This window comes from Pituophis catenifer, unplaced genomic scaffold, assembly GCF_029215685.1.
Source record: "Pituophis catenifer annectens isolate HBS135680 unplaced genomic scaffold, rPitCat1.0.hap2 SCAF_2, whole genome shotgun sequence".
In the NCBI taxonomy this organism is placed as follows: domain Eukaryota; kingdom Metazoa; phylum Chordata; class Lepidosauria; order Squamata; family Colubridae; genus Pituophis; species Pituophis catenifer.
In genome coordinates this window covers 13,218,445-13,245,508 of record NW_027256882.1, presented here as the reverse complement: position 1 = coordinate 13,245,508, position 27,064 = coordinate 13,218,445, and the positions used below count along the sequence as shown (strand labels likewise).

The 27,064-nt window shown below is 41.2% G+C and overlaps 1 protein-coding gene across 1 annotated transcript; it reads right to left on the bottom strand.

The window, feature by feature from the left end:
- Positions 1-1,832: 1,832 nt before the first annotated feature.
- Positions 1,833-25,318, bottom strand: LOC139309868 (vomeronasal type-2 receptor 26-like). Its single transcript, XM_070934065.1, has 6 exons — positions 25,215-25,318; positions 19,778-20,069; positions 18,802-19,617; positions 13,387-13,614; positions 5,962-6,088; positions 1,833-2,731 (listed from the first exon to the last, which is right to left on the bottom strand). Exons 1-6 carry the CDS (start codon positions 25,316-25,318, stop codon positions 1,833-1,835), a joined length of 2,466 nt encoding a protein of 821 aa, XP_070790166.1.
- Positions 25,319-27,064: the final 1,746 nt, after the last annotated feature.

Sequence of the window (27,064 nt, the reverse complement as noted above, 5' to 3'; positions counted from 1 at the left end):
AGACCCAGCTGCACTGCACGTGCTGCAGAGCCCCTTGGCTGTCAGGCTGCTGTTGGACATGTGAGTGAGCTGTGAACCTGGGCCATGAATGGTGTTGTTTCCTGCACCTGGCCTTAAATCCAACCCACGAGGTTGACACCCTTGCTCTAAAAGAATGCAAATGACCAGCTGTCTGCCAGGAATATAAATCCTTCCAGTCCCCACCTTCCAGTCAGAGCTGAAGAAGCTTCTTGGATGAGAAGCAAAACATCTTTAAAGAAAAACAAGAAAGTCCAGTTGCCCCAGAAAAACATTTTTGGGATATCTAAAACATGGTTAAAATAATGAGAAATCTCCCCACCCCTCACAAGGTGTTAAAATTTCACAATTAATACAACTGCATTTTTCTATTCAGCTTTGTTTTTAATACAAGCGTGTAGCACTTGGGGGTGAAGATGAAGATGAGGCCCAGCAACCCAACATGGGAGGGCAAGATGGGAAATATCTGCATGGTTACAAAACTGAATTTCACTAAAACAAAAAAACAAACAAACAAACAAACAAACAAACAAACAAACAAACGGAATTACGAATTACTTTGTACCTTAAAAGAAGCATGCAAAAATATATACAGTATTTCAGGAAGACCACACAGTGATTAGGATGGTCTGCTACAAACGATTGCCTTCCAAGACGGGAGATGTCACAGTTTAATTCAACTACAGACTATTGTAGACAAGAGGAGACACTGGGTATGGGGGGAGCTTTGTAATAGTTTAACAAATCTGTTTGTAGATGGGAGAGGCATAGCAATTCCACTTAGATTTATATGCCGCTTCACAGTTCTTTGCAACCCTCTCTAAGTGGTTTACAGAGTCAGCCTATTGCCCTCAACAACCTGGGTCCTCATTTTACTGACCTCGGAAGGATGGAAGGCTGAGTCAACCTTGAGCCTGCTTTGTTTAGACTCTGAAGCGCAAGCACATAGCTCATCTTGAGAAGGGAGAGGACACTTGTAAGTCACAAATAGGGCTGAAATTTCAGAGTTCCCTCCTACAGCTTTTTCTCCAAGAGAATCAGAGCTGGCTCTGAGAGAAGACAATCTTTCTTTTCTTCACTTTCATACAATACAGGAATGATAGACTCACCGCAATTTGCTAAGATTTGCTGAAAACAACAACGAGAAAGAAAAAAATTCCAAAAGACCAATAAAAGGTTTAATCCCAGAAAAATAATAGGAAAGAGACTAAACAGACTGTCAAATCCAAAGATTTGGATCCTTCATATTTTGGCCTAATGTGACACAAAGCCTGTAATGCTGTGTCTATGGAGATTCTCAACCATCCAGGTCAAGGTTGTCTCAAAGGTGCTTTTTTCCAAAAGGCAACTGGACTTTCTTGGGGAAAAAAATGTCCAGTTGCCTTTTGGAAAAAGCATCTTTGGAACCTGCAATGCCGCACCATAGAAATGTAACACCAAGCCCCAATCCACTGACTGTTATAGAAATGCAGGTCAACATATATAGAGTGATCAGAATAATAATTTTAAATTCTGCTTCTAAAAAATTAGTAAAACTATGTGGCTCTAAAGAATAAGAAATGCATAAGTAACCATTTTATTTTTATTATTATTTTATTATTATTCATATTTCTATGCCGCCCACTCTCCGAGGACTCAGGGCGGCTTACACCAAAGACACAAAGACAATCTGGGTCCATACATAAAAAATAAGGAAGTGTGAATGTTGGAATACTAGTCAGAGATTTGAATGCATCTTTTTACAGCCCAGAATAAAAATAAATATTTTTCATTACAAGACTTTTTAGAAGATAGAATTCATGAGAAATTGTGACTTAAGTTTTCACAATTAGCTGCTCCTTTGCATTCAGATCTGGTCTTATCAAAATAATGTAGCACTTGGGCATGAAGATGCAGATCAGCAGGCCAGCACTGGAGGCCAAGATGGAGAAGATCTGCACAGCCACCATGTACTTCCCTTTGGTGCTCAGGTAGGTTGGCACAAAGGAGACCCAGACACTGCAGAAGACCAGCATGCTGAAGGTGATCAGCTTGGCTTCATTGAAGGCCCCAGGCAGATTCCTGGCCAGGAAAGCCACTATAAAACAAATGGCTGCCAGGAATCCCATGTAACCGAGAGCAACATAAAACATGGTAAGAGACCCTTCATTGCACTGAAGCACAATCTTTCCTGGTTGAGATTGCATGTCAGAATCAGGGAATGGGGGAGAGGCCACCAGCCAGATGCTGCAGATGACCACCTGGACACCAGAAGAAGAAAGGACGATGGAGTTGGTCAAACTCTTTCCAAGCCATTTTCTCACTCTGTTTCCTGGCTTTGTGGCCAGAAAAGCCAGCACAACTGTGATTGTTTTGGCCAAGACAGAAGAGACGGCCACTGAGAAGATGATGCTGAAGGTAGTTTGTCGGAGAAGGCAGTTGGCTCTCTTTGGTCGTCCAATGAAGAGAAATGCGGACAAGAAGGAAAACAGGAGAGCGGCAAGGAGGATGTAAGAGAGGTTCCGGTTGTTGGCTTTGACAATGGGAGTTTCCCTGTATTTAATAAAGATTGCTAAAACAAGGGTAGTAATTAAGGTCAAAGAGGATGCAAGAGAAGTTAAGATGGTCCCCAGATTGTCATTGAAGGCCAGATAAGTTATTTCCTTAGGGAGACATTTATCTCGCTCCTTATTTGGATGTTGATCTTCTGGACATTTGGTGCAATAATCCGCATCTGAAGAGAAGAAAAATAGTACTTATCATCTCCTGTTATGTCTAGATTTTCTATCCCACCACCAGAGATGGTTCATGACTAAAAGAAAACAGAAAAAACAAAAGTACAATTGTAAGGACTGTGTTCAACTGTATTAAATCCCAGGGCATCTTTCTGTTTTTCAATGTGGGAGCTCAGATTAATGAGTTGCCAGTTCATCGTCAAGCATCTTCTTCAGGTTAATCTTATTAATATGCATATTTTGTTTAATAACCAGGCATCACCACCAGATGGATTCACACTTGGCTGAGCAACCACATTTAACATGTAGTCCTTAATGGAACTGCATCTATGTGGAGGGAAGTATGGGGTACCTCAAGGCTCTGTCTTAACCCAATACTCTTCAATGTCTTCATCAATGTTTTAGATGAGGGGATAGAAGGGGAAGTCATAAAATCTGCAGATGACACCAATAGCCAACACCTTAGAAAATATGCTCAAGATACAGAAGGATCTGGACTAACTTGAACACTGCTCCCTATCTACTAAAATGAAATTCAATGATGAAAAAAGTAAGGTTCTCCATTTCGCAACCCCCCCTCCCAACATGCTCCATCACTGGAGTTTTCAAGAAGAGATTGGACTGGGCGGGGTTTGACGTCCCTTTGATAGAGATACAGAGGAATCTACTTCCATGTTCCCTGTGCTGAATTCTTCATGTTTGGGGGCTCTGGAGAGAGCCTAAGCCACTCTGAAGGAGAGGTGAAGTAAAGGGGGGCACCCTGTGAGGTCGGGGAGAGACGTAGCTCTCCTGTCTGGCCCGGGGTTTTTATTTCCACTTAGCCATGGCAAGAAGAAGTAGCAGCCTAAAGATGGCTGCTGGAAAGCAGGGACAAACTGAAAATAACAGCTAAGATTGGTGCTGGAGAGAAGAATGTAAGCCTTGGTGGAACTGGAGGGAGAGGATCTTTCTCATGTTTTAAATTGAATTCCAAGAAATAATTAAAACTATTTGCCCAGAACTGAGTATTAAAGCGGCGTCTAAGCAATTTGGGGCATTTTTTGTTTTTTGTTTTTTAAATACCAAACCGGAATAAAAGCTGTAAGAGAATAAACAACAGATTATGAAATAATAGACTCCTAAACTGGGAAGAAGTGCTACTGGGAAGATATTTTTAAATATTGGATTTATCTACATATTAAAAAAAAAAAGAAAGAAAAAAACCCCTTACTTTTGCTTCATATTTCCTGTACAAGGCAAGGACAATACACTGGTAAACTAGTGATTGAAATTTAAATGGAGAGTGCCACCTGCTGACAAAAGAGGAAACTGCAAAGAAGTGATCTATATATTGACAGTTGAACCCCTTGAAGGGAAGTCTAAAGAAATCATATTTGGAGTGTTGGAGAAAAATCAATCTTCTTAAAAAAATAAGATACAATGAGTGGAATTGTTCAGGAGATGGGATCGCTTTATCAAAATATTCTTTGATATTCTTTGATATTTTGATTCATTATGGACAAAGGATTTAAGGATCTAATGGAAAAAATGGAAAATACTACACAAGGGATGATGATTATAGACCGAGATGCCTAGGAAAAAGAGGGGTTAAAAGAAGAAATAAAGAAGGAAGAAGACAAGGAGGAGATTATAATGGAAATAATAATGATGGATGAATTAAACCAGGGGGCAAATATATTAAAAGAGTTGGAAGATATATTTGAAATGGAAGCAGGGGCCTCAGTTAAAATCTTAGAAAATAGGCAGTGGAAGAGGGTAGAGATGGGAGGAATACTTAGATGGGACATTCAAGAAATAGAAATAGATGGAGACTTAAAAGAAGAATGGGGGAGACAAGCCAAAAAAAAAAAAAAAAAGCATAGCAATTGAAGTATCAAAATGGGCAAGAGATGACGGATAGAGAATTTCTTTGTCTTTATGGCTGCTTTGACTTGCTTTCCTCCTCACCTCTCTTTTTTTGAAGCATAGAAATTAAAATATAAAGCAGGCAAGAGATGATGGAAGGATGATTCCTGCTCCTGGTTGCTGTTTTGAACTGCCTTTCCCTACCTCTCCCGCTTTGTGCTCTTTCTCTTTCTCTTTTCTTGTACGCAGATGATATGACTAGAAGTTAGACAGGAAAGAAAGAAAAAGCTTTTTTTTAAAAAAATATTTTTTTATTCAACATTTTTCACCTTTAAAATCATAATTACACTTTTACAGCTTTCCGTTATTGGAATTTTTTGTAATTTCAACATCATCCTTTGGTGAATTGTGTATATATACATTCTTATTTCTTAAGTACTTATTTATATAATATATACACCATATGCATATCTACTATACATTAAATATATATCTTTTCATTATATTATCTTCTCTTAACATTCACTATACATTAATTGTAGACTTCTTTTCCAGCCAATTATACCATCTATTCCATGTCTCATAATATACTGTTTCCTCTCTGTCCCTTAATTCCATCATTAAGTTGTCCATTTCTGCGCATTCTAGCACCTTTTTTTTATAATCATTGTGTTTGATGGAGCATGTTGTTTCCAATTTTGGGCAAATGAGATTCTGGCTGTGGTGATTATATGGAGCATGAGGTATTGAATTTCTTTACTCATCTTTCCTTTTATAATCCCCAAAAGAAATAACTCTGGTTTCATGTCAATTTTTAGTTCAATAATTTCCTCCAACCACTTTTTAATTTTTAACCAGTAGTCTCTGGCTTTGGGACATGTCCACCACATGTGGTAGTATGTCCCTTGCTGGTGGTTACATTTCCAGCAGTTTGGTGGGAGAAAAGGCTTTTGAATATAGGGTGATATGAGTAAGAGATAGAAATAAAGGGAATATTAATGTATTACATTTTTAGTTCACAAAGTAATAAAGAGAACTAGGTGGAATAATTGAATAATGATATATTGTAACCTAAGATAGATGTGTATTGTAATGGGAATTTCATAAATTGATTAAATGTAATAATAATCCTTAATTTGATCAGATTTATTTGTGTTGGAATGCATGGTGCTCAGATGCCACACTGTTCACATGCATTGATTTGATTTAAAAAAAATAAAAAACTTTTTTCAAAAAAAAGGGGAAGAGATTGGACAGCCATTTTGGCAAAGTCCATTGTCCAGAATGAGCAGGGGGTTGGACTCAAAGACCTCAAAGGTACCTTCCAACTCTGTTATTCTCTTATTCTGTTATTGAAGGACTGCTTTCCTCTGGAGTCACCCACCTTCCTGAGAGGAGAAGGTCCCTTCTGCACAGGGAACGCAGTTGTAGCAGCAGATGGGCTTCCCTTCCTGGCTTTCCCTGAAGTATCCAGACTGACAACTTTCCACACACCTGGAGGGAGGCAGATTCTGAGTGGAAAAAAGCCAGAACATAAATGTTAGAGTTGATATTAAAGGAAAGGAATAGTAGAGCCAGGCGAAACTCTATTTAAGCCTCTAACAAAGATGTCAGATGTAAATGCCTTATTCTCTAATGTGTAAATAATGTATATATGGAACATCAGGGGTTAACTTATTCTTTGGACTTTAATGTATTCATAATTTACCACTCCCATTCCTGGCTCCACCCCTTGTATATATAAGGAGCCATCCTCCCCATTTTCCTTGCTTCTATCTTGAATATTCAACGAATATAGAATGCCTATTATGATTAAAGAGAGATATATTTAAATCTCTAACTTCTATTATCTTTATTGAGTCTGATCCTGAAAATATTGCAACAAGCTGGTAGCAGAGGATGGTTAATTGACTCAATAAGTAATTAAAAATGTCCAAGAAAGATAGGCCCAACACCAGGGCCTACAGCAAAGAAATAGAAACTGATCAAGAGATGATCAACGAATCCACTAATGCGATTTCGAGAGAATCCGAAGAATACACCACTGAAGAAGAAGAACTGATGAGTGAAAACAACGACCAGGAAGAAATTGAGATAGAAAATAACGAACTCAGGTCAGAGATATTAAAGATACTAAAAAGCCAAAAGAATGATGAAAGCCTCATCGCGGACCTCCAGGAGATGCTGAGGAACAGCGGAGCAGCGAGAGAGAAAAACGTCATTAAAGAAAAACCCAAAGATCAAAAAACTGTGAGTGAAATGACTACTGAGAAAATAGTTGTAAAAAAGAAAAGATGTGACCTCGCGCGAAATTTTGAACGGCAGCCATCTTGGTTTCAACGAACTTCAAAAGAGAGTGAAGCAGAGCCAATCAAAACGCTCAGTTCAAAATTTCTGGCGCGAAAAACGCTATCAGACGAAGAAAGTGAAAAAGAAGTCTCAAACTCTTCAGATGAACCAAAATCAGAAAGTGAAGACGATTTAACAAAGTCTCAAGTAAAGTCAGCAATGAAAACGCTTTTTGCTGCTTTTGGGCCAAGATTGAAAATCTCAAAGACATCAACGAAGAAGCAAGAAATCAAACCGACAACTCAAGACCTGCACGCTCCCATCCTGACTTCGAAAACGACGACACCCGAGCCCAGAGAGCCATGCCGATTCCGTCCTACACCGCAGACAGAATCGAGTGCCAGCGCACACAAGAGAAAGAGAAGAACCGTCGCCATCACCAAAGCCCCAAAAACCGAGCCAGAGACCGACTCATCTGAAGAGGAGCGGATCGAGAGAGCTGAAATGGAGAGAACCTTCCACAACGGCGCCAAAGAAGAAATGAGCAACGCGCATGTGCAAAACTACGTAGACGGCCCCGAAAGACTTGAACTGGCCAGAGAACCGCGCAGACTCGTTACAAGCATCCCAATGCCGTTCTGTAATTTCCTGCACTTGAGAGACCACGGACTGCCTCAGGTTGTAAGTAATGGACAAAATAATGTGGGGAACTTACCCAGTGACTTCCCAAAACTTAGAGTTGATGGCATTAATTTACAAGAGTGGTACCAACAGCTTCAGGTTATTTTCATGAAAGAAAATTTACTATTCTTTATAACTAGTCCTCCAAGAAGACCTTGGACTTTAAAAATAGATTGTTTACATCATAGAGCATTTTTCATAATAATTTCTAGCGTGTCTCCTGCAATGTATCATAGCATCAAACCAAACCTAACTGTATCAGAAATAATTCAATGCATGTTTAATCTATTTCACAGCGATAGCGTAGCCACAACCACAAGAATGTCTAAGGATTTCTTTTCTTCTAGAGTGAAACCAGGGGTTTCTATAAGTGAGCATTTGATAAATCTAAACAAAATAAGAGCTGAGCTGCAATTGAGGGGGGAAGTGATTTCAGATCAAACAATGAAAAGTGTTATTATCAATTCACTTGATCCATCATGGGATAGCTTTATGTCACACTTAGATACCATTAATTTGGGATATTTATCAATAGAAAGTCTATCTAACAAATTGATAGCAGAAGACAATTCAAGAAAAAATCGTTCCAGTAACCAAACAGAACACAAATCTTTTAGGAAAGTAGTCTTTCAAGATAAATATAATGAGGCCTTTAGATGCCACAATTGTGGATCCAGGGAACACAGTAGAAGAGACTGTCCCAAAGTCCCAAGGGAGAGACATAGGCCAGAATATAGGAGCAAATACAATTACAGACAATCTTCCACAGATAGACACAAATATAGAAGTCCACCAAATTACAGAGAAAGTAGAGGGGGTAGAGAAAATTCAAAAGAGAGAAAATCTGGGTCACTAAATGGGCTAAATAAACAAGACAGCACCAGAACACAACAAGATGAGAACAATAATTGGCTTATTGATTCTGGTGCAACAAATCACACCACTAACAACAAAAGTATATTAACCTCATTTACAGAAGATAAGTTTGTGATAAAGGTAGCTAATCAAGAAAAGGTTCAAGTATTAGGCAGAGGAAATGTGACCTTGCCTGGTTTAGGGAAAATAGAGGGGGTATTATTAATCCCAGAAATACCTCACAACATACTGAGTGCTATAAAACTAAGCAGAGAATCTGACATCAATATAGTTTTCTCAAAGGGGAAAGCAACTATAGAAAAGAACAAAACAAATGTAGGTACTGTGATGATAAAAGGGGGTCTACCCTATCTGATAACCAAAGAAAGATGGTTACATAACATTGATTCAAATATGGAAGATTGTATTGAAGCAGATGATGAAAATGTCAGTAACAGTGACAATGATGAATGTAAAATAACTCATGATAACAAAAATACACACAATGAGAAGAAACCAAAAATAGGTAAACCAATTCATGATGAGTGTGCTCACATCTTACATAGGAAGTTAGGACATGCAAGCTTTCCCGTAGTACAAAAAATGACTGAACACGCAGAAGGTGTCAAAATAAAAAATTGTGAAAATTATTTGGAATGCTCAGTATGTAAATCCACCAAACTAAAAACCAGTCCCAGACCAAAAAAATCTAACAGATCAACTAACAATATTTTTGATTTGGTACATATGGACTTAGTTGGTCCATTAACTCCATCAATTACCTATAGAAAACGTTACTTCCTAACAATAGTGGATGATTACAGTCGCTATGGTTTTGTTTACACATTAAAGCACAAGGATGAAACCTTTCAGAAATTTAAGGAATTCTACAAACGCATAGAAACACAGCATAATATCAGAATAAAACAAATTATGACAGATAGGGGATGTGAATTCATGTCTAAAGAATTCTCCCAATGGTTAAAGGATAGAGGGATGCTACATTTCACGTCCAATCCATTTTCTGCATTTCAAAATGGGATTGCAGAGAGAAAGAATTCCACACTACAAACCATGATTAGATGCACATTAGAGGATGCTGGTTTAGGCAAACAATTTTGGTCAGAAGCCTTACATTATTCAAATTACACTCAAAATAGAACATGGTCCAGTATTGTGAATAAGACACCATATGAGGTGATGTACAATAGAAAACCCAAATTAGCACACATGCACATATTTGGAGTTACTGCAGACGTACACATACCTAAACAATTGAGAAGAAAGGGAGAAAACGTATCCAGGAGATTAAGATTCATGGGATACGAAACTGGAACCAAAGGGTACAGATTCATTGATAATAATAACAAATTTATAGTATCCAGAACAGCTGTGTTCCATGAGCAGGCCAATTGGTCTAAATTGCACCTTAATGAAATATTTCCTAATAAAAGCAAAGATAATATATCTTGCGAGGAAGGAACAACAGAAAATCAAAATATTAACAAAAGTAAGAACAAAACCAAAACTTGGACAAATAGTCAGCATAAAATAAAGACAGACACATTAACAAAAAAGGAAGCCAGATATTTGCATGACAACCATAGCAAACCTGAAAGAAATATTAGAAACAATAGAAACCAAATACCAAATAAATACAAAGATTACATAATGCATATGGATGGAGAACAAATAACACCTAATACATATGAGGAAGTATTGAAACTTCCCCGTGAAGAAAGAGAAAAATGGGAACTAGCTATGGAAAAAGAGATGGAAAGTTTACAAGAATTAAATGTATTCACACCTGCGATCGCACCTAAGGATAAAACAATTATAGGTACCAGGTGGATTTATAAAATTAAGAATTTGGAAGGAGGTAATACCTTATACAAGGCCAGACTAGTTGCACAAGGTTATGCACAAAAATATCCAGAAGACTATACTGACACTTATTCACCAACAGTGAGAACAGAGAGTGTCAAAACAGCTCTTGTAGTAGCATCTGCACTCAATCTGGACGTGTTTCAATATGACATACAGACTGCATACTTACACGCAAAATTAGATAAGGAAATATATGTAAGAGCACCACACAGTCAATACACTAATAAGAACGAAATTTGGTTATTAAATAAGAGTCTGTACGGATTGAAGCAATCTGGCAAAAGATGGTACGATTGTTTGGTAAAAGTACTTAAGACCATGGATTTCAACGCCACCACTGCTGATAACTGTTTCTTTGTAAAAAAGAGTAATGATCATATTGAATTTGTATTAATTTATGTGGATGATATTTTATATATTGGAAAGCATAAAGAGAGCAGGGAAATCTTTGTAAATAAGTTAAACGAACATTTCTCATTGAAATCACTAGGTAGAGTGAATAAATACCTTGGTGTACAAATTAACAAAACTAAAAGGGGATTCAAACTTACTCAGAAAGATAAAATTATTGAACTCCTAAACAAATGTAACTTAAATAATGCCAAAACATGTGACACACCTATGCAAACTGATTTTCTTAGAAACACTGATGAATCTTCCCCTGAGTTTAAAGACAACACATTTTACAGATCAGTTATAGGTTCACTCCTTTATATATCTAATTGGACTAGGCCAGATATTGCATTACCTCTCAATTTATTGTCAAGATATGTTAGCAAACCAACCTTGTATCATTGGGAAGCTGTCAAAAGAATTTTAAGATATCTGAAAAGTACATTAGATTTTTGTTTAATATTGGAACCAAATAATGACAAAGAACCAAAAATTACTTGTTATGCTGATGCAGATTGGGCTGGTGATACATCATGCAGAAAGAGTACTTCTGGTTATGTTTTTCTATTGAACGATTGTCCAGTTTACTGGTATACTGGTAAACAAGAACTGGTAGCCACTTCTACCACAGAAGCGGAATATGTTTGCTTGTCTAAAGCTGCAAATAACCTTGTATGGTTCAATGATTTGATCACAGATGTTTGGAAGAAACCTACTTTACCATTTATTATGCATGAAGACAATAAAGCGGCCATTGAAATATCTAGATCCGATGCAATTGGACAAAGGTCCAGGCATATTGATATAAAATTTAAGCACGTGAGACAACTATCTCAAGACGGATTCATCAAAGCAATACATTGTGATACTTCTGAACAATTAGCTGATATATTAACAAAACCCTTACCTTCTAAACAACACAAATATTTAACTTCTAAATTATATGTATTATATTGTCCTGAATCTGAATGTAACTGGTGTTGTATAACGAACCGGCATTTAGAGGGGGATTTGTCAGATGTAAATGCCTTATTCTCTAATGTGTAAATAATGTATATATGGAACATCAGGGGTTAACTTATTCTTTGGACTTTAATGTATTCATAATTTACCACTCCCATTCCTGGCTCCACCCCTTGTATATATAAGGAGCCATCCTCCCCATTTTCCTTGCTTCTATCTTGAATATTCAACGAATATAGAATGCCTATTATGATTAAAGAGAGATATATTTAAATCTCTAACTTCTATTATCTTTATTGAGTCTGATCCTGAAAATATTGCAACAAAAGATTAGGTCCATTTAATGGAATCAAAAGTTTATCCAGGGAATCTCCCTTCTGTGAGATCAGAGCTAGGAGATTTTCTTCTTTTTTGCCTCCAGACTGTGGAATAATTTGCAGATGGAGATTATTGTATGTTTACCTCAACTTTGTTGCCCTTTGAGAGAAATAATAAAATGGAGCTCTTCCTGGAATCCTTTTTAAGAGCCAGTATAGCATCATGGGCAGGGGTGGGTTCTAAAATGTTTTACTACCGGTTCTGTGGGCGTGGCTTATTTTGTGGGTGTGGCTTGATGGTCATGTGACAATTATTTAGGATTTAGCAGAGATACTGATCTACCAGGCTTTTAACTAACTTTTTAACTACCCATTTATTTTTGCAGGCACTGATCTACTCATGTATTTTTGCAGGCACCGGTCTACTCATTTGTTTTCTTTCAACTCTGATCAGCTGTAGGGTGGCCCTTTGAAGCCCCACAACAGTTTTTTTTCCCTCTAGCCATCAGCTGGGACTCAGAGGCAGCAATAGACTGGGGGTGGGGCCAAATAAAAGGTAAGAATAATGCTGGGTGTGGGTGTGGGTGGGCGCTGGGGTGGGTGGGGGAGGGCAGAACCGGTTCGGTGACATCATATCGTCACTGCTACTGGCTCGGGAGAACCGGCCAAACTGGGAGGAACCCACCACTGATCTTGGGGAATGTTTATTCTAATACCTGTGTTTTATTTTTGTAGAAAGACATGAGTCATATGGTCAAAGAGAGAAACAAACAAACAATGTCTTCCAGTGAATCTGCTGCTTCAGGTCGTTTTGCATGTTTGTCTATTGTTTATTATCAGTTGTAGTCTGCAGGTATCTTGGGACAGCTCTAGGACAACTCACCGTGACCAACTCACCGTGGCTAACTCACTGCAGCCAACTTGCCATGACACAAGAGTTCCACCATTTCTTTGAGATTAGCGTAATAGAATCATTAAAGAAAGGACACAAAAGGAGCGGCAAAAGGAAAGGCGAATGACAAGAATTAAAATATTTTAAAATTATTTTAAATAATTAAATTGAATTGTTGAATTGTCCTGTGGTTAGTTGTCCCTTGGTGAGTTGGCCATCGCAAGTTGGTTCTGGTGACAAGTTGGCTGAGACAAGATGGCCGTGGTGACTTGTCCCATTCCATCTTGAGACTGGTCCACATTTGTAAGACACACCAATTACAGAAAGTGTTACAAAAATAAGAACAAAATGTTCAGCGGATCCAAATTCTCTGAATCAGGCACATTAATGGAATATGTAAACCACAAGGGTTGGGTGAGGCTCTTTGCAACTCTTCTGAAATCTTGAAGGGTTTCAGGGACTTCAAAGAAACTGTATTAAAGAGATGACAATGCTGAAGGGGTAAAATAGGAATGAAATAGTTTTTCCCCACCTTGTTAAACCTTTGGGGCCAGAGAGCAGCATGTTGGTCAATGACAAAGATGGGTTCCTGGGAACTCTGTCTTGCGTAACTCCCAAATTTCACTCTGGCTACAGACTTGTTGGGAAACCATAACCAGTTCACAATGTCAAAATCAGCTGCCAGCTCGCCATTCTTGCCCAGATACACCCCGTCCATGGAATTGTTGTAAAACTGAGAGGTTTGCAGGAAAGGGTGAAACTAGAAGGGTAAACACAGTGAGATCAACAAGAAAAATCCTGAAGCATTTTATAGAAGAAAGAATCAGTCTCCATGGTATCATTCCCAAGTTTGGCTTCTCCAGTCCACTAGAAACACCATGTTCAAGGAAGAACATGGACATGCTCTCTTTTTCAAGTTTCCAGACAATTGATTAATTGTTTTCTATTCAAATAACTATTTATTTATTTATTTATTTATTTATTTATTTATTTATTTATTTATTGGTTTGATTTATATGCCGCCCTTTTCCGGAGACTCAGGGCAGCAAGCCTTAATACTTTTGTATATACCTGCTTAGTAGGGCTTTCGCCCCCCCCCCCAAGCGGTGTTCTTTTTTATACAAAGTCAGCTGATTGACTTTGAAACATTACTGTCTGGAGAAACCCAATTTTCCTCTTGAGTACTTTTTCCAATATGTATTATGAGATGTGGAAGTTAAACCCCTTTGATGGATACCTTCTCACTGTTGTACATTTGCCTCCAAAATGAATACTACTTCTAAAAGTAAAAAATGACCTATATCTATACTTACAGTATTAAAATAATAAAAAATAAAGAAAATAAATAAAGATAAAAATAAAGAAAATATAAACAATAAAATAACATAAACAGTAAAATAAATAAATAAATAAATAACTAAAATAAAATCCCGCAGGACTAATTTTAAAAGTAATTATTAGAATAGAATAGAGCTGGAAGGGACCTTGGAGGTCTTTTAGTCCAGCCTTCTGCTCAAGCAGGAAACCCAATATCCTATATTGAGCCATGGTGGTGCGATGGTTAGAACTCTGTACTGCAGGCAAATTTGCCGATTGCCAGCAATTTGATTCTGACCAGCTCAAGGTTGACTCAGCCTTCCATTCTTTTGAGGTCGGTAAAAATGAGGATCCAGATTGTTGGGGGCAGTAGGCTGACTCTGTAAACCACTTAAAGGGAACTGTGAAGCACTGTGAAATGGTATATAAGTCTAAGTGCTATTGCTATATCATTTCAGAGAAGTGGCTGTCCAGTCTCTTCTTAAAAGCCTCCAGTGATGAAGCACCCACAATTTCTGAATCTGTTCCATTGGTTAATTGTTTTCACTATTTAGAAAGTTTCCCCTTAGTTCTAGGTTGCTTCTCTCCTTAATTAGTTTCCATTCATTTTTTCTTGTCTTGCCTTCTGGTGCTTTGGAAAATAATTTGATCCGGGGGTGAAATGCTCCCAGTTCGGACCGGATCACCTGATCTGGTAGCGATGGTGGCGGATGGTTCGGCGAACCGGTAGCAAAAATCCCTGCCCCCCCCCATGCCCAGCTGAGTCGCGGGATCATCAGAGGCTGTTTTTTTTACTTTTAAAAGTATTTTCTACACCCTCTTCGGCCGAAAAAATGCTTTTAAAAGTTAAAAAAAAAGCCTCTGATGATCGCACGGCTCAGCTGGGATCGTCAGAGGCTTTTCAAAGCATTTTTTTCTGCAACCCCTTCGGCCAAAGAGGTTGTAGGAAAAAAAATTTGCCTGATTGTCAGAGGCTTCTAAAATCATTTTTTTCTGCAACCTCTTCAGCCGAAGAGGCTGTAGGAAAAAAAATGCCACATTGCCACATAGTGCATTCTAGGCATTGAGCACTCTGTTGCTAAATGTGAAAACTGTCTGAGGGGAGAGTCTCTCTGGCAGCAGGCGCCATCTTGGAGAGATCAGGCATCCTTACCCTTGATGGCAGGCATCTCTGGTGCTGCCTCCTCAGGCCTCTTTCTGGCTGCTGCCCTTGTCTTAAGGAGGGAGGAGAGTGCTGCTCGGCACTCCTCTTCTGACATCTCAGCCACTTGCCTGTCCAGGCTTTCATCTTGTTCTTCTGCCCCCTCGTCGTGAGTGCTGAAGAAGCCTTCTCCACCATCGCTTGGCTCAGCCCCTGGGATCTCTTGCTGCATCTGGGTGGTCTCTGGCTGCCAGGTTGTAGCTGGATGGAAATCCCCTTCAATGTTTTCCATCAGCAATTCAGACTGGGGCTGATGTGAAGTTCTCCTCCGTTGAAGGCCTCTGGTCACAACAGGGGAGCTTCTCTCACAGGTTATTTTGGAGGGTACCTTTATCAGCTGGTACACATGGATTTGGTTGGTCCTTTTAGGCCCTCCCTTGGCAACGGGCGTTATTTTTTAACGGTAGTCGATGATTACTCTCATTATGGCCATGTATTTATTTTAAAGGACAAAACTGAAGTCTTTACCAACTTCAAATATCTTTACAACCAGATCCAAACGCAACACAAGGTGTGCATCCCTCAGGTGCAGAGCGATAGGGGAACTGAGTTTACATCCAGGACTTTTGAAAAGTGGATGAAGGAGAGAGGTATCCTCCATTTTAAATCATCGCCACAAACACCTTCGGAGAATGGCATTGTAGAAAGGAGAAATGGCATGCTGCAGAATGTCATGAACTGCTTACTTGCAGATGCCGACATGAGCCAAGGTTTTTGGGCAGAAGCAGTCAAAATGGCTAATTATCTAGTCAACAGGACATGGAGTAGTGCCATTAACCAAATCCCATACTTCCTGGTCCACGGAAGGAAACCTAGCCTCTCACACCTGAGAATTTTTGGTTCCTATGCCTGGGTCCATTCTCCCAAGCACCTCAGAAGAAAAGGGGGCAAGACATCGAGGAGGGTCAGATTTATAGGTTATGCAACCGGCAGCAAGGCCTCTAGATTTGTAGACAAAAATAACCTTGTCATTGTCTCAAGATCAGCTTCCTTTGAGGAGGGGTCAAATTGGTCAAGAATTCATTCCAATGAACCCGGTTATTCTCCTATTAGAAATGACACTGAACTACCAGCACCACCTAAAGAGGATGAACCAACATACTCCAAACTACAGACCGGTGAAGATCCATATGGTGATGAATCCCTACCTAACTCTGACGATTTGGACAAGCAATCCCTGGGTGACTTCACACCTCCTGCCTCCCCAAAACGTCCATATCTTCGCAGTGCCTGGGACAGAGGCCCGCCTCATTTTGATTGGAAAGATGCATCCGGCACCTCCAATTCTGACACCCATGCTCCGGATGACAGTGATGATGGTGAGTGGCAATTCCCCAGATGGTCAAAACGCTCCAATAAAGGGGTGCCACCCAAAAGGTTGGACATTGGCTGTGTGGCTTCGGTCAACAGCATTACCATGGCCCCTAAAACATACACAGATGTCCTCCAGCTTCCCGAGGAAGAACAGCGTAGGTGGAGGGTGGCAATGGAGCGAGAAATGGACAGTCTCAAAAAATTGAAAGTCTTCATCCCCATGGAAGTCCCCAAACATAGGAAGGCAATTGGCACCCGTTGGGTCTACAAGGTCAAGCCAATGCCCAACAACAAACTCCTTTATAAGGCCCGGCTAGTAGCACAAGGCTACGCACAGCACTACTTACAGGATTTTGATGAAACCTACTCCCCCACCATGAGAGCGGAAAGTGTGAGGGCTGCTTTGGTCACCGCAGCAGCACATGGGGAACACATTTTTCAATTCGACGTGCAAACTGCTTATTTACATGCACATCTAAAACAAAAAAATTACGTCAGAGGTGCCCCCAGATTCCAGCAGCAGGAAGGCCACACCTGGCTTCTGAAGAAAAGTTTGTACGGCCTCAAACAATCAGGCAGAATGTGGTACAAATGCCTGACTACAACACTCAAATCACTGGGTTTCCATCCATCTCCAGCTGATAAATGTACCTTCACAAGGGATACCAAAGGGGGGGCTGGAGAAAGTCCTAGTGTATGTCGATGACCTTTTATATATAGGGCCTGACAAGGGGGGATGTAATATATTTGCCAGGACCCTACAAAAAAGGTTCACTCTAAAGTCTTTAGGTTATGTGGACAAATACCTAGGCGTACAAATCATCACTACACCAAAAGGTTTTGCTCTCTCCCAAAAGGAGAAGATAGAGGAACTTTTGGTGAAATGTAAAATGGAAGATAGCAAGCCAACTGCTATCCCAATGCAGACCGACTATTATGGTTTGGCACACAAGGATAGCCCAGAGTTCCAAAATAATACTCTATTTAGGTCAGTGGTCGGGTCATTATTATATATAAGTAATTGGAGCCATCCAGACATTTCCCTGGCTGTGAACTGCTATCCAGACAAGTGGAACATCCTACCCAGTTCCACTGGTTGGCCATTAAAAAGTTATTAAGGTATCTCAAGACCACAGCAGATTACGTGCTTCGCTTGGAACCTGAGAATAGAGACAAGGCCCAATTAGAATGCTTCGTAGATGTGGACTGGGCCAGAGATACCAAGACACGTAGGAGTACTTTGGGCTTCTTGGTACTGTTAAATGGGGCACCCATCCATTGGCATGTGGGGCTACAGAAATTTGTTTCGTGCTCCACCACTGAGGCCGAATTTGCATGCCTATCAGAGGCAGGGAACGATCTGATATGGTTTGATGCCTTAATCTCTAGCATCTGGACACCACCGACTTTGTCCATCCAAATTATAGAAGACAAAACCGGGGCCATAGCCATTGCCAAAGCCTATGCGGTGGGGAAAAGGTCCAGACATATTGATATCCGTTATCAAAATGTTAGACAACTAGTAGAGATGGGGTTTATATCTTTAACACACTGTCAGACCAAACATCAAACAGCTGACATTTTCACAAAACCTCTACCAGCGGATAGGCACAAAGATCTGTGTAAAAAGTTATGTTGTGCATTGCATTAGTGTGTTTGCATGCCATTGGCTCGCAAGGAGGGGAACTGTCAACTATTTGCAAGCCATTGGCACATGTGTCATATAGACACTAGTGGAGGCAGAGAGTGTCTCCATCCCTATGTGGAAAGGAAGGGCTTACCCTGAGTATAAAACCCGCTCCAACCTTTTCCACCATGCTCTCTCCATCTCTCTCTTTTTGTTCCTCATGAGACTTGATCTCTGTTGTACATAGTTAATATGATTTGTCATATGAATAAATACGTTTAAGACATTTATTTATGCATCTGCCTCTTAACTCTTCTATGCTCCTGGGTGTTTCTATGATCCCAATTCCACAGTTTGCTTGTGTATTGTTGTGGTTGAAGCTGAAGTAGTCATTGACAGGTAGGTGGGACATTGTAGGACATTGTATTATTACATAATAATCTAATCATTATATTCAGCAGAAATTTGATTGATAGAATAGCAAATACCTGCCAAGGCTGCATCCTTTTCAGTTCCATGGTTTTTCCATCTTCTTTCAGGATCCTCCGTTTGAATATGGAGACCAAGGCAGCACTTAGGGCTCGTGCCACAGCCCAGATGGAGTTGTAAATGTAATAGCTTTCCAGAGAAAGGCTGGCTTCCATCTCCTTCTGCTTTAGACTTTCCCTTTTTTCATTCTCCCTGCATCTCAACCAGCCTTTAATGGAGACAGCATGTTTTTCAAATGAACACGGAAAAGCTTTGTTGCCAAATTCCAAGATTGAAGGAAAAAATTGATCAGCGTCATCCTTTATCCATTTCTTAGCCTGGATGGAAATGGTGAAAATACTGTGAACACGTTGGAAATCTTGATACCACATATTAAAAGTGAGATCCCCCATGGCCGTCACAATCCAGACTTTCTCTAAGGGAGTCATTGAGACCTGCAGAATATTGTCAATGAGTTCCATCCCATAGAAATAGGAAGATTGCAACATTGTCTCTGCGTAATAAAGAAATACATTGACTTGCTTCCATTTGAGATATAAATCTGATGTTAGCGTATATTGATTGGTACTGAATCGTGATACGCTTTGTGAGAAAACAGCACAAATGCCATTTTGGGCAAGTAAAGGTCTTAAGGTTTTCATGAACATTTCTCCGTTGTCTGATTCTGGAGTAACGAGAGCCACTGAGGTCCATCTGAAATACTGGATCATTTTAACAATCCCTGTGTATTGGATTCCTTCCTTTGGGAGCATCCGATAGAAAAAAGGGAACTGGGTTTTATCATTCAGGTCGTTCGAAACAAAAGCGTAAGAGATCTGCAGGAAATGGGAGGAATTGACAACGATCTGTAAAATGATAGTGTATACTACAGTATATAATTTTTAAATGATGCTTATTATGCAGAAGTTCCATCTTTTATAAGGAGCATATTTTTGTAACTTGAACCACAGAGAGAGTGAAAACTTCCACACTTACTTGTGGGATTTTGTAGATGCTGACCATGGTTGCAATATGGCGGGAGAGGTCAGAATCGGTCCCTTCAAGGACAGCCAGGAGATTTTCCTGTCTTCCACATTTGTAGTTTGGAACATTTGCCTCTCCAGTAGAAAGCAGGTCTAGCAAGGCTTCAGCATTCATCTCTGCATTGAAATGATTGTCAAGGACGTTGTAGCCCAGAGTGATGTTGGGTAAGATGAGGGGATTCCTGTTGATCTCACGGCTGGCGATCAAGAAGGACAAGAGGTACCAGATATGTAGGTTTCGATGCCTGAAAAATAGATTCAGTCACAACTTCTCATTTTTGCCTTGTTGCAGCAAACAGCCTGCTTTACTTTCATGTTCGTTTTCAGCATAGCTTGATTAGCACAAGGAAAAAAAAATCTGCTCCAGCAATTTACCTCTTTGCAGCAAGCAGCAGAGCAACTTGTGCTAATTAGCCTGTGCTGAAGCTGAAAGGAGCTGTTTTTTCTTGCTGTTTGCTTGAAAGGAGGTAACTGCTGTGAGGCAGAGGCCAAAGGGTGGGGGTCAGTGGGTGGGCGGAGCTACATTCAGTATATAAGACACACCTAACTTTTCAACCCCTTTTAGGGGGGAAAAAGGTACGTCTTATACTCCGAAAAATACAGTAATTAAGGAAGAAACATACAGGTAGACCTTAGTTTAGTGACTATTCAAAGATACGACAACACTGAAAAAAGTGACTTATGACCGTTTTTCATAATTATAACATTGCAGCATCCCATTGGTCATGCGATCAAAATTCAGATGCTTGGGATTTTGGCTAGTGCTTGGCACTGAATATTTATGATGATTTAGTGTCCCGGAGTCTCATGACCTCTTTTTGTAACCTTCTGACAAGCCAAGTCAATGATGAAAGCAGATTCACTCAACAACCATGTTACTGATTTATGACCTGCAATCATTAACTTAATAACAGTGGCAAGAAAGGTTTTAAAATGGGGGGGTAAACCTCTCTTAACAATTGTCTTGCTTAGCAACAGAAATTTTGGGCTTAACTGTGATCCTAAGTCGAGGACTACCTGTATGATAGGCCTGAATGATATTAGGTGGGATGGTACTCATGATTGGTGGAAAGGCTACAGACTTTGGCCCATCTGTAAAAAGGAAGTGATAAGAACTTTAATGAACAGGTGAAAACATTGAGGCTGACCAATCCCGGCTGGAGTTGGAACCCCAAATTATTCTTCTGACACCCCCAACTTCCACACTTATGGGAAGTGGGAACTTAAGGGACCAAAATGCCTAGGAAGAAGCATTTTGGACACAGAGGCACTCTTCAGATATTTTCAACAGCATATATATAATAAAAGATAAAGAGGAGTCGAAGTATTTCAAGACATGGGATAAATTTTATGATTGGTTAGAAAAGAAATATGAATAAGTATAGAGAGATAAAATAGATAGAGAATAGATGGAAGAAAACAATTAGAAAAATAGAGAAAGGGGAGGGGGGTAAAAGGGAAAAAAGTGAGATATTATAAAAATGTACGCAAATGATGAAATAAAAATAAATAATAATTGAATAAGAAATTGAAATGAGAATAATGATAATTAGAAAATCGGGGCTGCTCGACTACCACTTTAGCTTGAACTGAAAAGGGAAACAACAGGAGAGAGGGGAAGGAGTAGAGAGAGAGGAAGGGAGAAGACAGGAGAGGAGAGGAGAAAGAAGAAAGGGAAAAGGCGAGGAAGAAGAGAGAGGGGAAAGAGGAGCAGAGGAGAAGGTTAGAAGGGGGAAGAAGAGAGGAGTGGGAGAAGAGAAAGGGAAGGAGGAAAGAGAAGGAGAGGAAGAACGAAGGAAGTAGGAGGAGAAACAGGAAGGAAGAGAAGGGGAGGAGAAGAAGTAAGGTTGGAGTAAAGGTAAAGGGTAAAAGAGCAGCCCCGAAAAAGTAAAAATGAAAAATGAAAGTTAAAAGAAAAGATGAATGAAAAATGATGGAAATGACTGTACATATAAATGTGTTTATGAGAAATAAAAATAAAAAACGTTAAAAAAAATATTTTCAACAGCATACATAATTCTTGCTTTATATATATTTGTATATAATCAGACGATTATATACCACTACATAGTACTTTACAGCCCTAAGCAGTTTACAGAGTCAGTGTATTGCCCCCGACAATCTGGGTCCTCATTTTTACCAACCTCAGAAGGATGGAAGGCTAAATCAACCTTGAGCTGGTCAGGATCGAACTCCTGGCAGTGGGCAGAGTCAGCCTGCAATACTGCATTCTACCTATTGCACCACCACAGCTCTTGGGATGATACATCTCCATATCCTTTCTCACCACCAGCAACAATTTAGGAGGGACAAGATAATGAGAAGAGAGTGAACTAATTTCAGGGTAAAGAAAACTAGCAGCCAATGAACTCTTGGAAAAATTTGTTCCCAATTTGTGACTCACCAGCGGAAACGTTGGCTGGAGGGAATCCGGTTGAAAATATAAATTGGATTTAGACCCTTCCTTGCAGTGATGATTCCTCCCAAGAGATAATCACCTGGCTTGAAATGGTTCTTCCATTCGGTTGGATCTCGTTGTGAAGTCAAGGGGCATTTTGCCTTCAGCATCCCCCAAGGGATCTGTGGGAGGAGAAGCAGAAAAAAGAGGAGATTCACTTGTGGCATAGCTGGCAGAGCCACTTGCTCCTCACAGTTAGGAAAACAGAGAAGGATGAAAAGCAGCCTAAAGCCTTGGTTGGCTTTCCTTAGCTTCAGGTATGAAGGCGATCCTAGGGAAGGAACATTTCTTCTCTTGTGCCCTGGTCTTCAGCAACATTTCTCAGGGTCAGCAGAGATTTATGCTGCTCTGTTTCCAGTCGAAAGGCAAGATATCACCCTGGTCTCTGCTCTGCTTTTTGTTTTAAGACAACCTTGAGGGAAATCTCTGGAGATTTGTTCAGAAGGCGAAATGAACAAATTACAGAGGGAAGACAATCAGCTCAGTCACATCCTGAATTCACTCCCGGGGGAGGGCAGGGGAGATGCAGCCAGAGAAAAATGTCCCAAATGGACCAGATAGCTTCCTTCATATCTGATCTTTTCTGAGACAGTAAATTTAGCAATTGTAAATACAGTTGTTTCTTCTTCTTCTTCTTCTTCTTCTTCTTCTTCTTCTTCTTCTTCTTCTTCTTCTTCTTCTTCTTCTTCTTCTTCTTCTTCTTCTTCTTCCTCCTCCTCCTCCTCCTCCTCCTCCCCCCTTCTTCAAGTCAACCTTGAACTGGTCAGGATCGAACTCCTGGCAATGAACAGAGTCAGCCTGCAAAGCTGCGTTCTAACCACTGCACCACCATGACTCAGTGAAGCGAATGCTGCAGTCATTAAATGAATCCATTTTACTTAATGGGCATATTTTACTGAAAACCAAAAGTATAAGCCAGAAAGTGGCAACAAAATACATTTTAAAAATCCTGGTCACATGACTGCAGAATGCTGCAAATGGCTGTAAAGGAGAGTCGGTTGCCAATCAACCAAAATGCAATCATGTTACCATAGGGTGTGTATGCGGCCATTGTAACTTTGAAATCAGGTCCTAAGTAGCTTTGGTGGAAGGTTCGGTCTGCTGTAACTTGAGATGGTTAGAACCGGTTGTAAGTTGAGGACTACCTGTACAGTGTAAATGCTCTAGACCCCCTCAATGAATCAGTGTCCTCTGATGAGCCCAGAAAACATGGCTTATTTATTATGGTGCTTTGCTATGGAATACTCTCTCTCAGAGATGCAGATGCTGCTGGCGTTTCAGAAGGCTGAGAAAGCATGGTTGTTGTGGCCCATATGCGGCCTTTATGGCTGGTGGCTGATTCGGACAGCAAGGAGGCTGGTGTGGTGCTGCGCCAGCAGCCTGTGCAGCTGGCACTCGAGTCGGACAATGAGGAGGCTGGAGAAGATGTGGTGCCAGAGGCAGGGATTCAGCCAGAGCCTTCAGAACCTCCAGAAGCTCCCTTAAGTGAAGAGGATGAAGAGGAGGAGCCTCTTCTCGATGCACGGGCGTGCAGAGCTGCCAAAAGGCAGGAGTGGCTCCTCAGGAGGAGGTCTCCTCGAGAGTAAAGCTTGTACAGACTTTGTGTGTGCTGCATTCTTTGGGGTCCATAGCTGGGGCAGAACAATGGTTCATTCCCCCAGCATTGGTCAGGGGTCAGGATGTTACTTACTGCATCTCAGGTATGTGAAGTTCTGGTGTGTAATTTTAAGTTTAAGCTTGAGTTGGTGTTTTTTATTGTGTTCACAGCTCAGAGTTTCATTGGATAAAAGGGCAGTCAGATAACATTAATGAACCAAGGGAACTGGAACAAGGTTGAGATCCATTCAAAGAATTTTTGAAAGCATGTGTGTGTCTTTCAAAAACATAGGAGAACGAACCCATCAGGACAAGGTTCAGCAGTCCATCTGCATTTAAAAGACAAAGGCCACTCTTTCGAAGACAGCAAAACCCACATTTTGGACAGAGAGGGCTGTGGAAGGGGCCATATATGTCAAAACTGAACAGTCCTTTCTCAACAAAGGGGGAGGGATATGACATGATCTATCTCCAGTCTACAACACAGTCCTTTCAGCAGTTGCAAGAAGGCTCCACACCCATTTGCATGACTCAGGTGACCCTGACGACACAGATAAACCTCCAGGTGGCCTCAATGACTCTCTAAAACAGGGGTGTCAAACTCAATTTCATTGAGGGCCGCATTAGCATTGTGGCTGCCCTCGGGAGGGCAGGTGGGCATGGCCGGGTGGTTGTGGCCCAATGGGTTGGTTGGGCAGGTTGGGCGTGGCCTGCTTGACGTTGCTCATGCCAGGGGTGGGTCCTGTGGGGAATTGGGCAGGGCTGGGGGGAATAGAGGGGTCTCTGGCAGAAGGGGGCAAGATCAGGGTGGGTGCTGGGGCCTGATTCACTGGAGGAGCAATGACAGCCAGAGGGGTTGCCGCAAGGCAACCCAGTCGGTCACCATCATCACCAGATTGTGACCCTTGCACGCTGTGCTGCACCATCAAGCCTGCTGCCCACCCCCCTGCCTGCCCACTTGTGAAGGCCCTGGAAAACGGGAAATGCAGGGTGACCCCATTCCCAGGAGGCATCTGGGAGTCCACAGCCCATGCAGTGCAGGTGGGTCCAAGCGCTACGGTCCTGGTGATTGGAAGGATGGGGAGCAGGCTCACTGGAGGATGAAGTTTGAGGGAGGGGGCCGAGCGCACAGGGGCTTCAGTATGACATTGACCAGTTGGGCTGCCTCATCACAACCCCACAATCTGTCTTTGCCTGTGGCTTCTGCAGCTGGGAAGGAGCAGGCAGCTGCATATCTGGCAGGTCATGTGGCTGCCTGGGCATCTGGCATGCCTGATTGGGTGCCTCCGCATGCTGCTTGGAGCATCAACCCGGTGGTCGCGGGGCTTGGACCCACTTGTGCTGCACGAGCTGAGGACTCCCAGCTGCCTCTTGGGGGGGCTCCCTGCCTTTCACATTTGCTGGGGCCTCTGTGAGTGGGGCGGCAGGTGGAAGACTCATCCCGCATGTGCAGAGGAATTAGAAGATGAAGTTGGATGGCTCCACCCTCACCCCGCCACCTACTTCCCCTTGCCTCGTTGCAGCAGCACTGGCAGCAAGCGAAGGTAGATGCATGGTGGGGAGGCATGCAATGCGGGCTGCCAAACACACTGGGCGGCTGCCCAGCCACCTGCCCCATCCCAGCTGTGGTGGCTGTGGGAAAGCAAAAACAGGAAATGGCATGGAGCATGCAGGCGGGAGGGTGGCTGCTCAGCAGTTCCAATGGGCCGGATCACGAGTCTCCTCCCCGTGCCTCTGCCTGCTGCTTAAGGCCAGCCTGGCAGTCACAATGCCCCAGACCCAGCTGCACTGCACGTGCTGCAGAGCCCCTTGGCTGTCAGGCTGCTGTCGGACATGTGAGCGAGCTGTGAACCTGGGCCATGAACGGTGTTGTTTCCTGCACCTGGCCTTAGATCCAACCCACGAGGTTGACACCCTTGCTCTAAAAGAATGCAAATGACCAGCTGTCTGCCAGGAATATAAATCCTTCCAGTCCCCACCATCCAGACAGAGCTGAAGAAGCTTCTTGGATGAGAAGCAAAACATCTTTAAAGAAAAACAAGAAAGTCTAGTTGCCTCAGAAAAACATTTTTGGGATTTCTAAAACATGGTAAAAACAATGAGAACCCCCCTCCCCAACAAGGTGTTAAATTTTCACAATTAATACAAGTGCATCTTTGTATTCAGCTTTGTTTTTAATACAAGGGTGTAGCACTTGGGGGTGAAGATGAAGATGAGGCCCAGCAACCCAACATGGGAGGGCAAGATGGGAAATATCTGTATGGTTACAAAACTGAATTTCACTAAAACAAACAAACAAACAAACAAACAAACAAACAAACGGAATTACGAATTACTTTGTACCTTAAAAGAAGCATGCAAAAATATATACAGTATTTCAGGAAGACCACACAGTGATTAGGATGGTCTGCTACAAACGATTGCCTTCCAAGACGGGAGATGTCACAGTTTAATTCAACTACAGACTATTGTAGACAAGAGGAGACACTGGGTATGGGGGGAGCTTTGTAATAGTTTAACAAATCTGTTTATAGATGGGAGAGGCATAGCAATTCCACTTAGATTTATATGCCGCTTCACAGTTCTTTGCAACCCTCTCTAAGTGGTTTACAGAGTCAGCCTATTGCCCTCAACAACCTGGGTCCTCATTTTACTGACCTCGGAAGGATGGAAGGCTGAGTCAACCTTGAGCCTGCTTTGTTTAGACTCTGAAGCGCAAGCACATAGCTCATCTTGAGAAGGGAGAGGACACTTGTAAGTCACAAATAGGGCTGAAATTTCAGAGTTCCCTCCTACAGCTTTTTCTCCAAGAGAATCAGAGCTGGCTCTGAGAGAAGACAATCTTTCTTTTCTTCACTTTCATACAATACAGGAATGATAGACTCACCACAATTTGCTAAGATTTGCTGAAAACAACAACGAGAAAGAAAAAAAAATCCAAAAGACCAATAAAAGGTTTAATCCCAGAAAAATAATAGGAAAGAGACTAAACAGACTGTCAAATCCAAAGATTTGGATCCTTCATATTTTGGCCTAATGTGACACAAAGCCTGTAATGCTGTGTCTATGGAGATTCTCAACCATCCAGGTCATGGTTGTCTCAAAGGTGCTTTTTTCCAAAAGGCAACTGGAAGTTTTTTGGGGAAAAAAAAATGTCCAGTTGCCTTTTGGAAAAAGCATCTTTGG

Coding starts and splice junctions, on each gene's coding strand:
- LOC139309868 (XM_070934065.1), bottom strand. CDS start 25,318: ATGAGTCTTCCACCTGCCGCCCCACTCACAGAGGCCCCAGCAAATGTG. Junction 19,618..19,777: donor GCATCTACAAAATCCCACAA/GTAAGTGTGGAA, acceptor CATTTCCTGCAG/ATCTCTTACGCTTTTGTTTC. Junction 6,089..13,386: donor GGCCCCAAAGGTTTAACAAG/GTGGGGAAAAAC, acceptor TTTTCCACTCAG/AATCTGCCTCCCTCCAGGTG.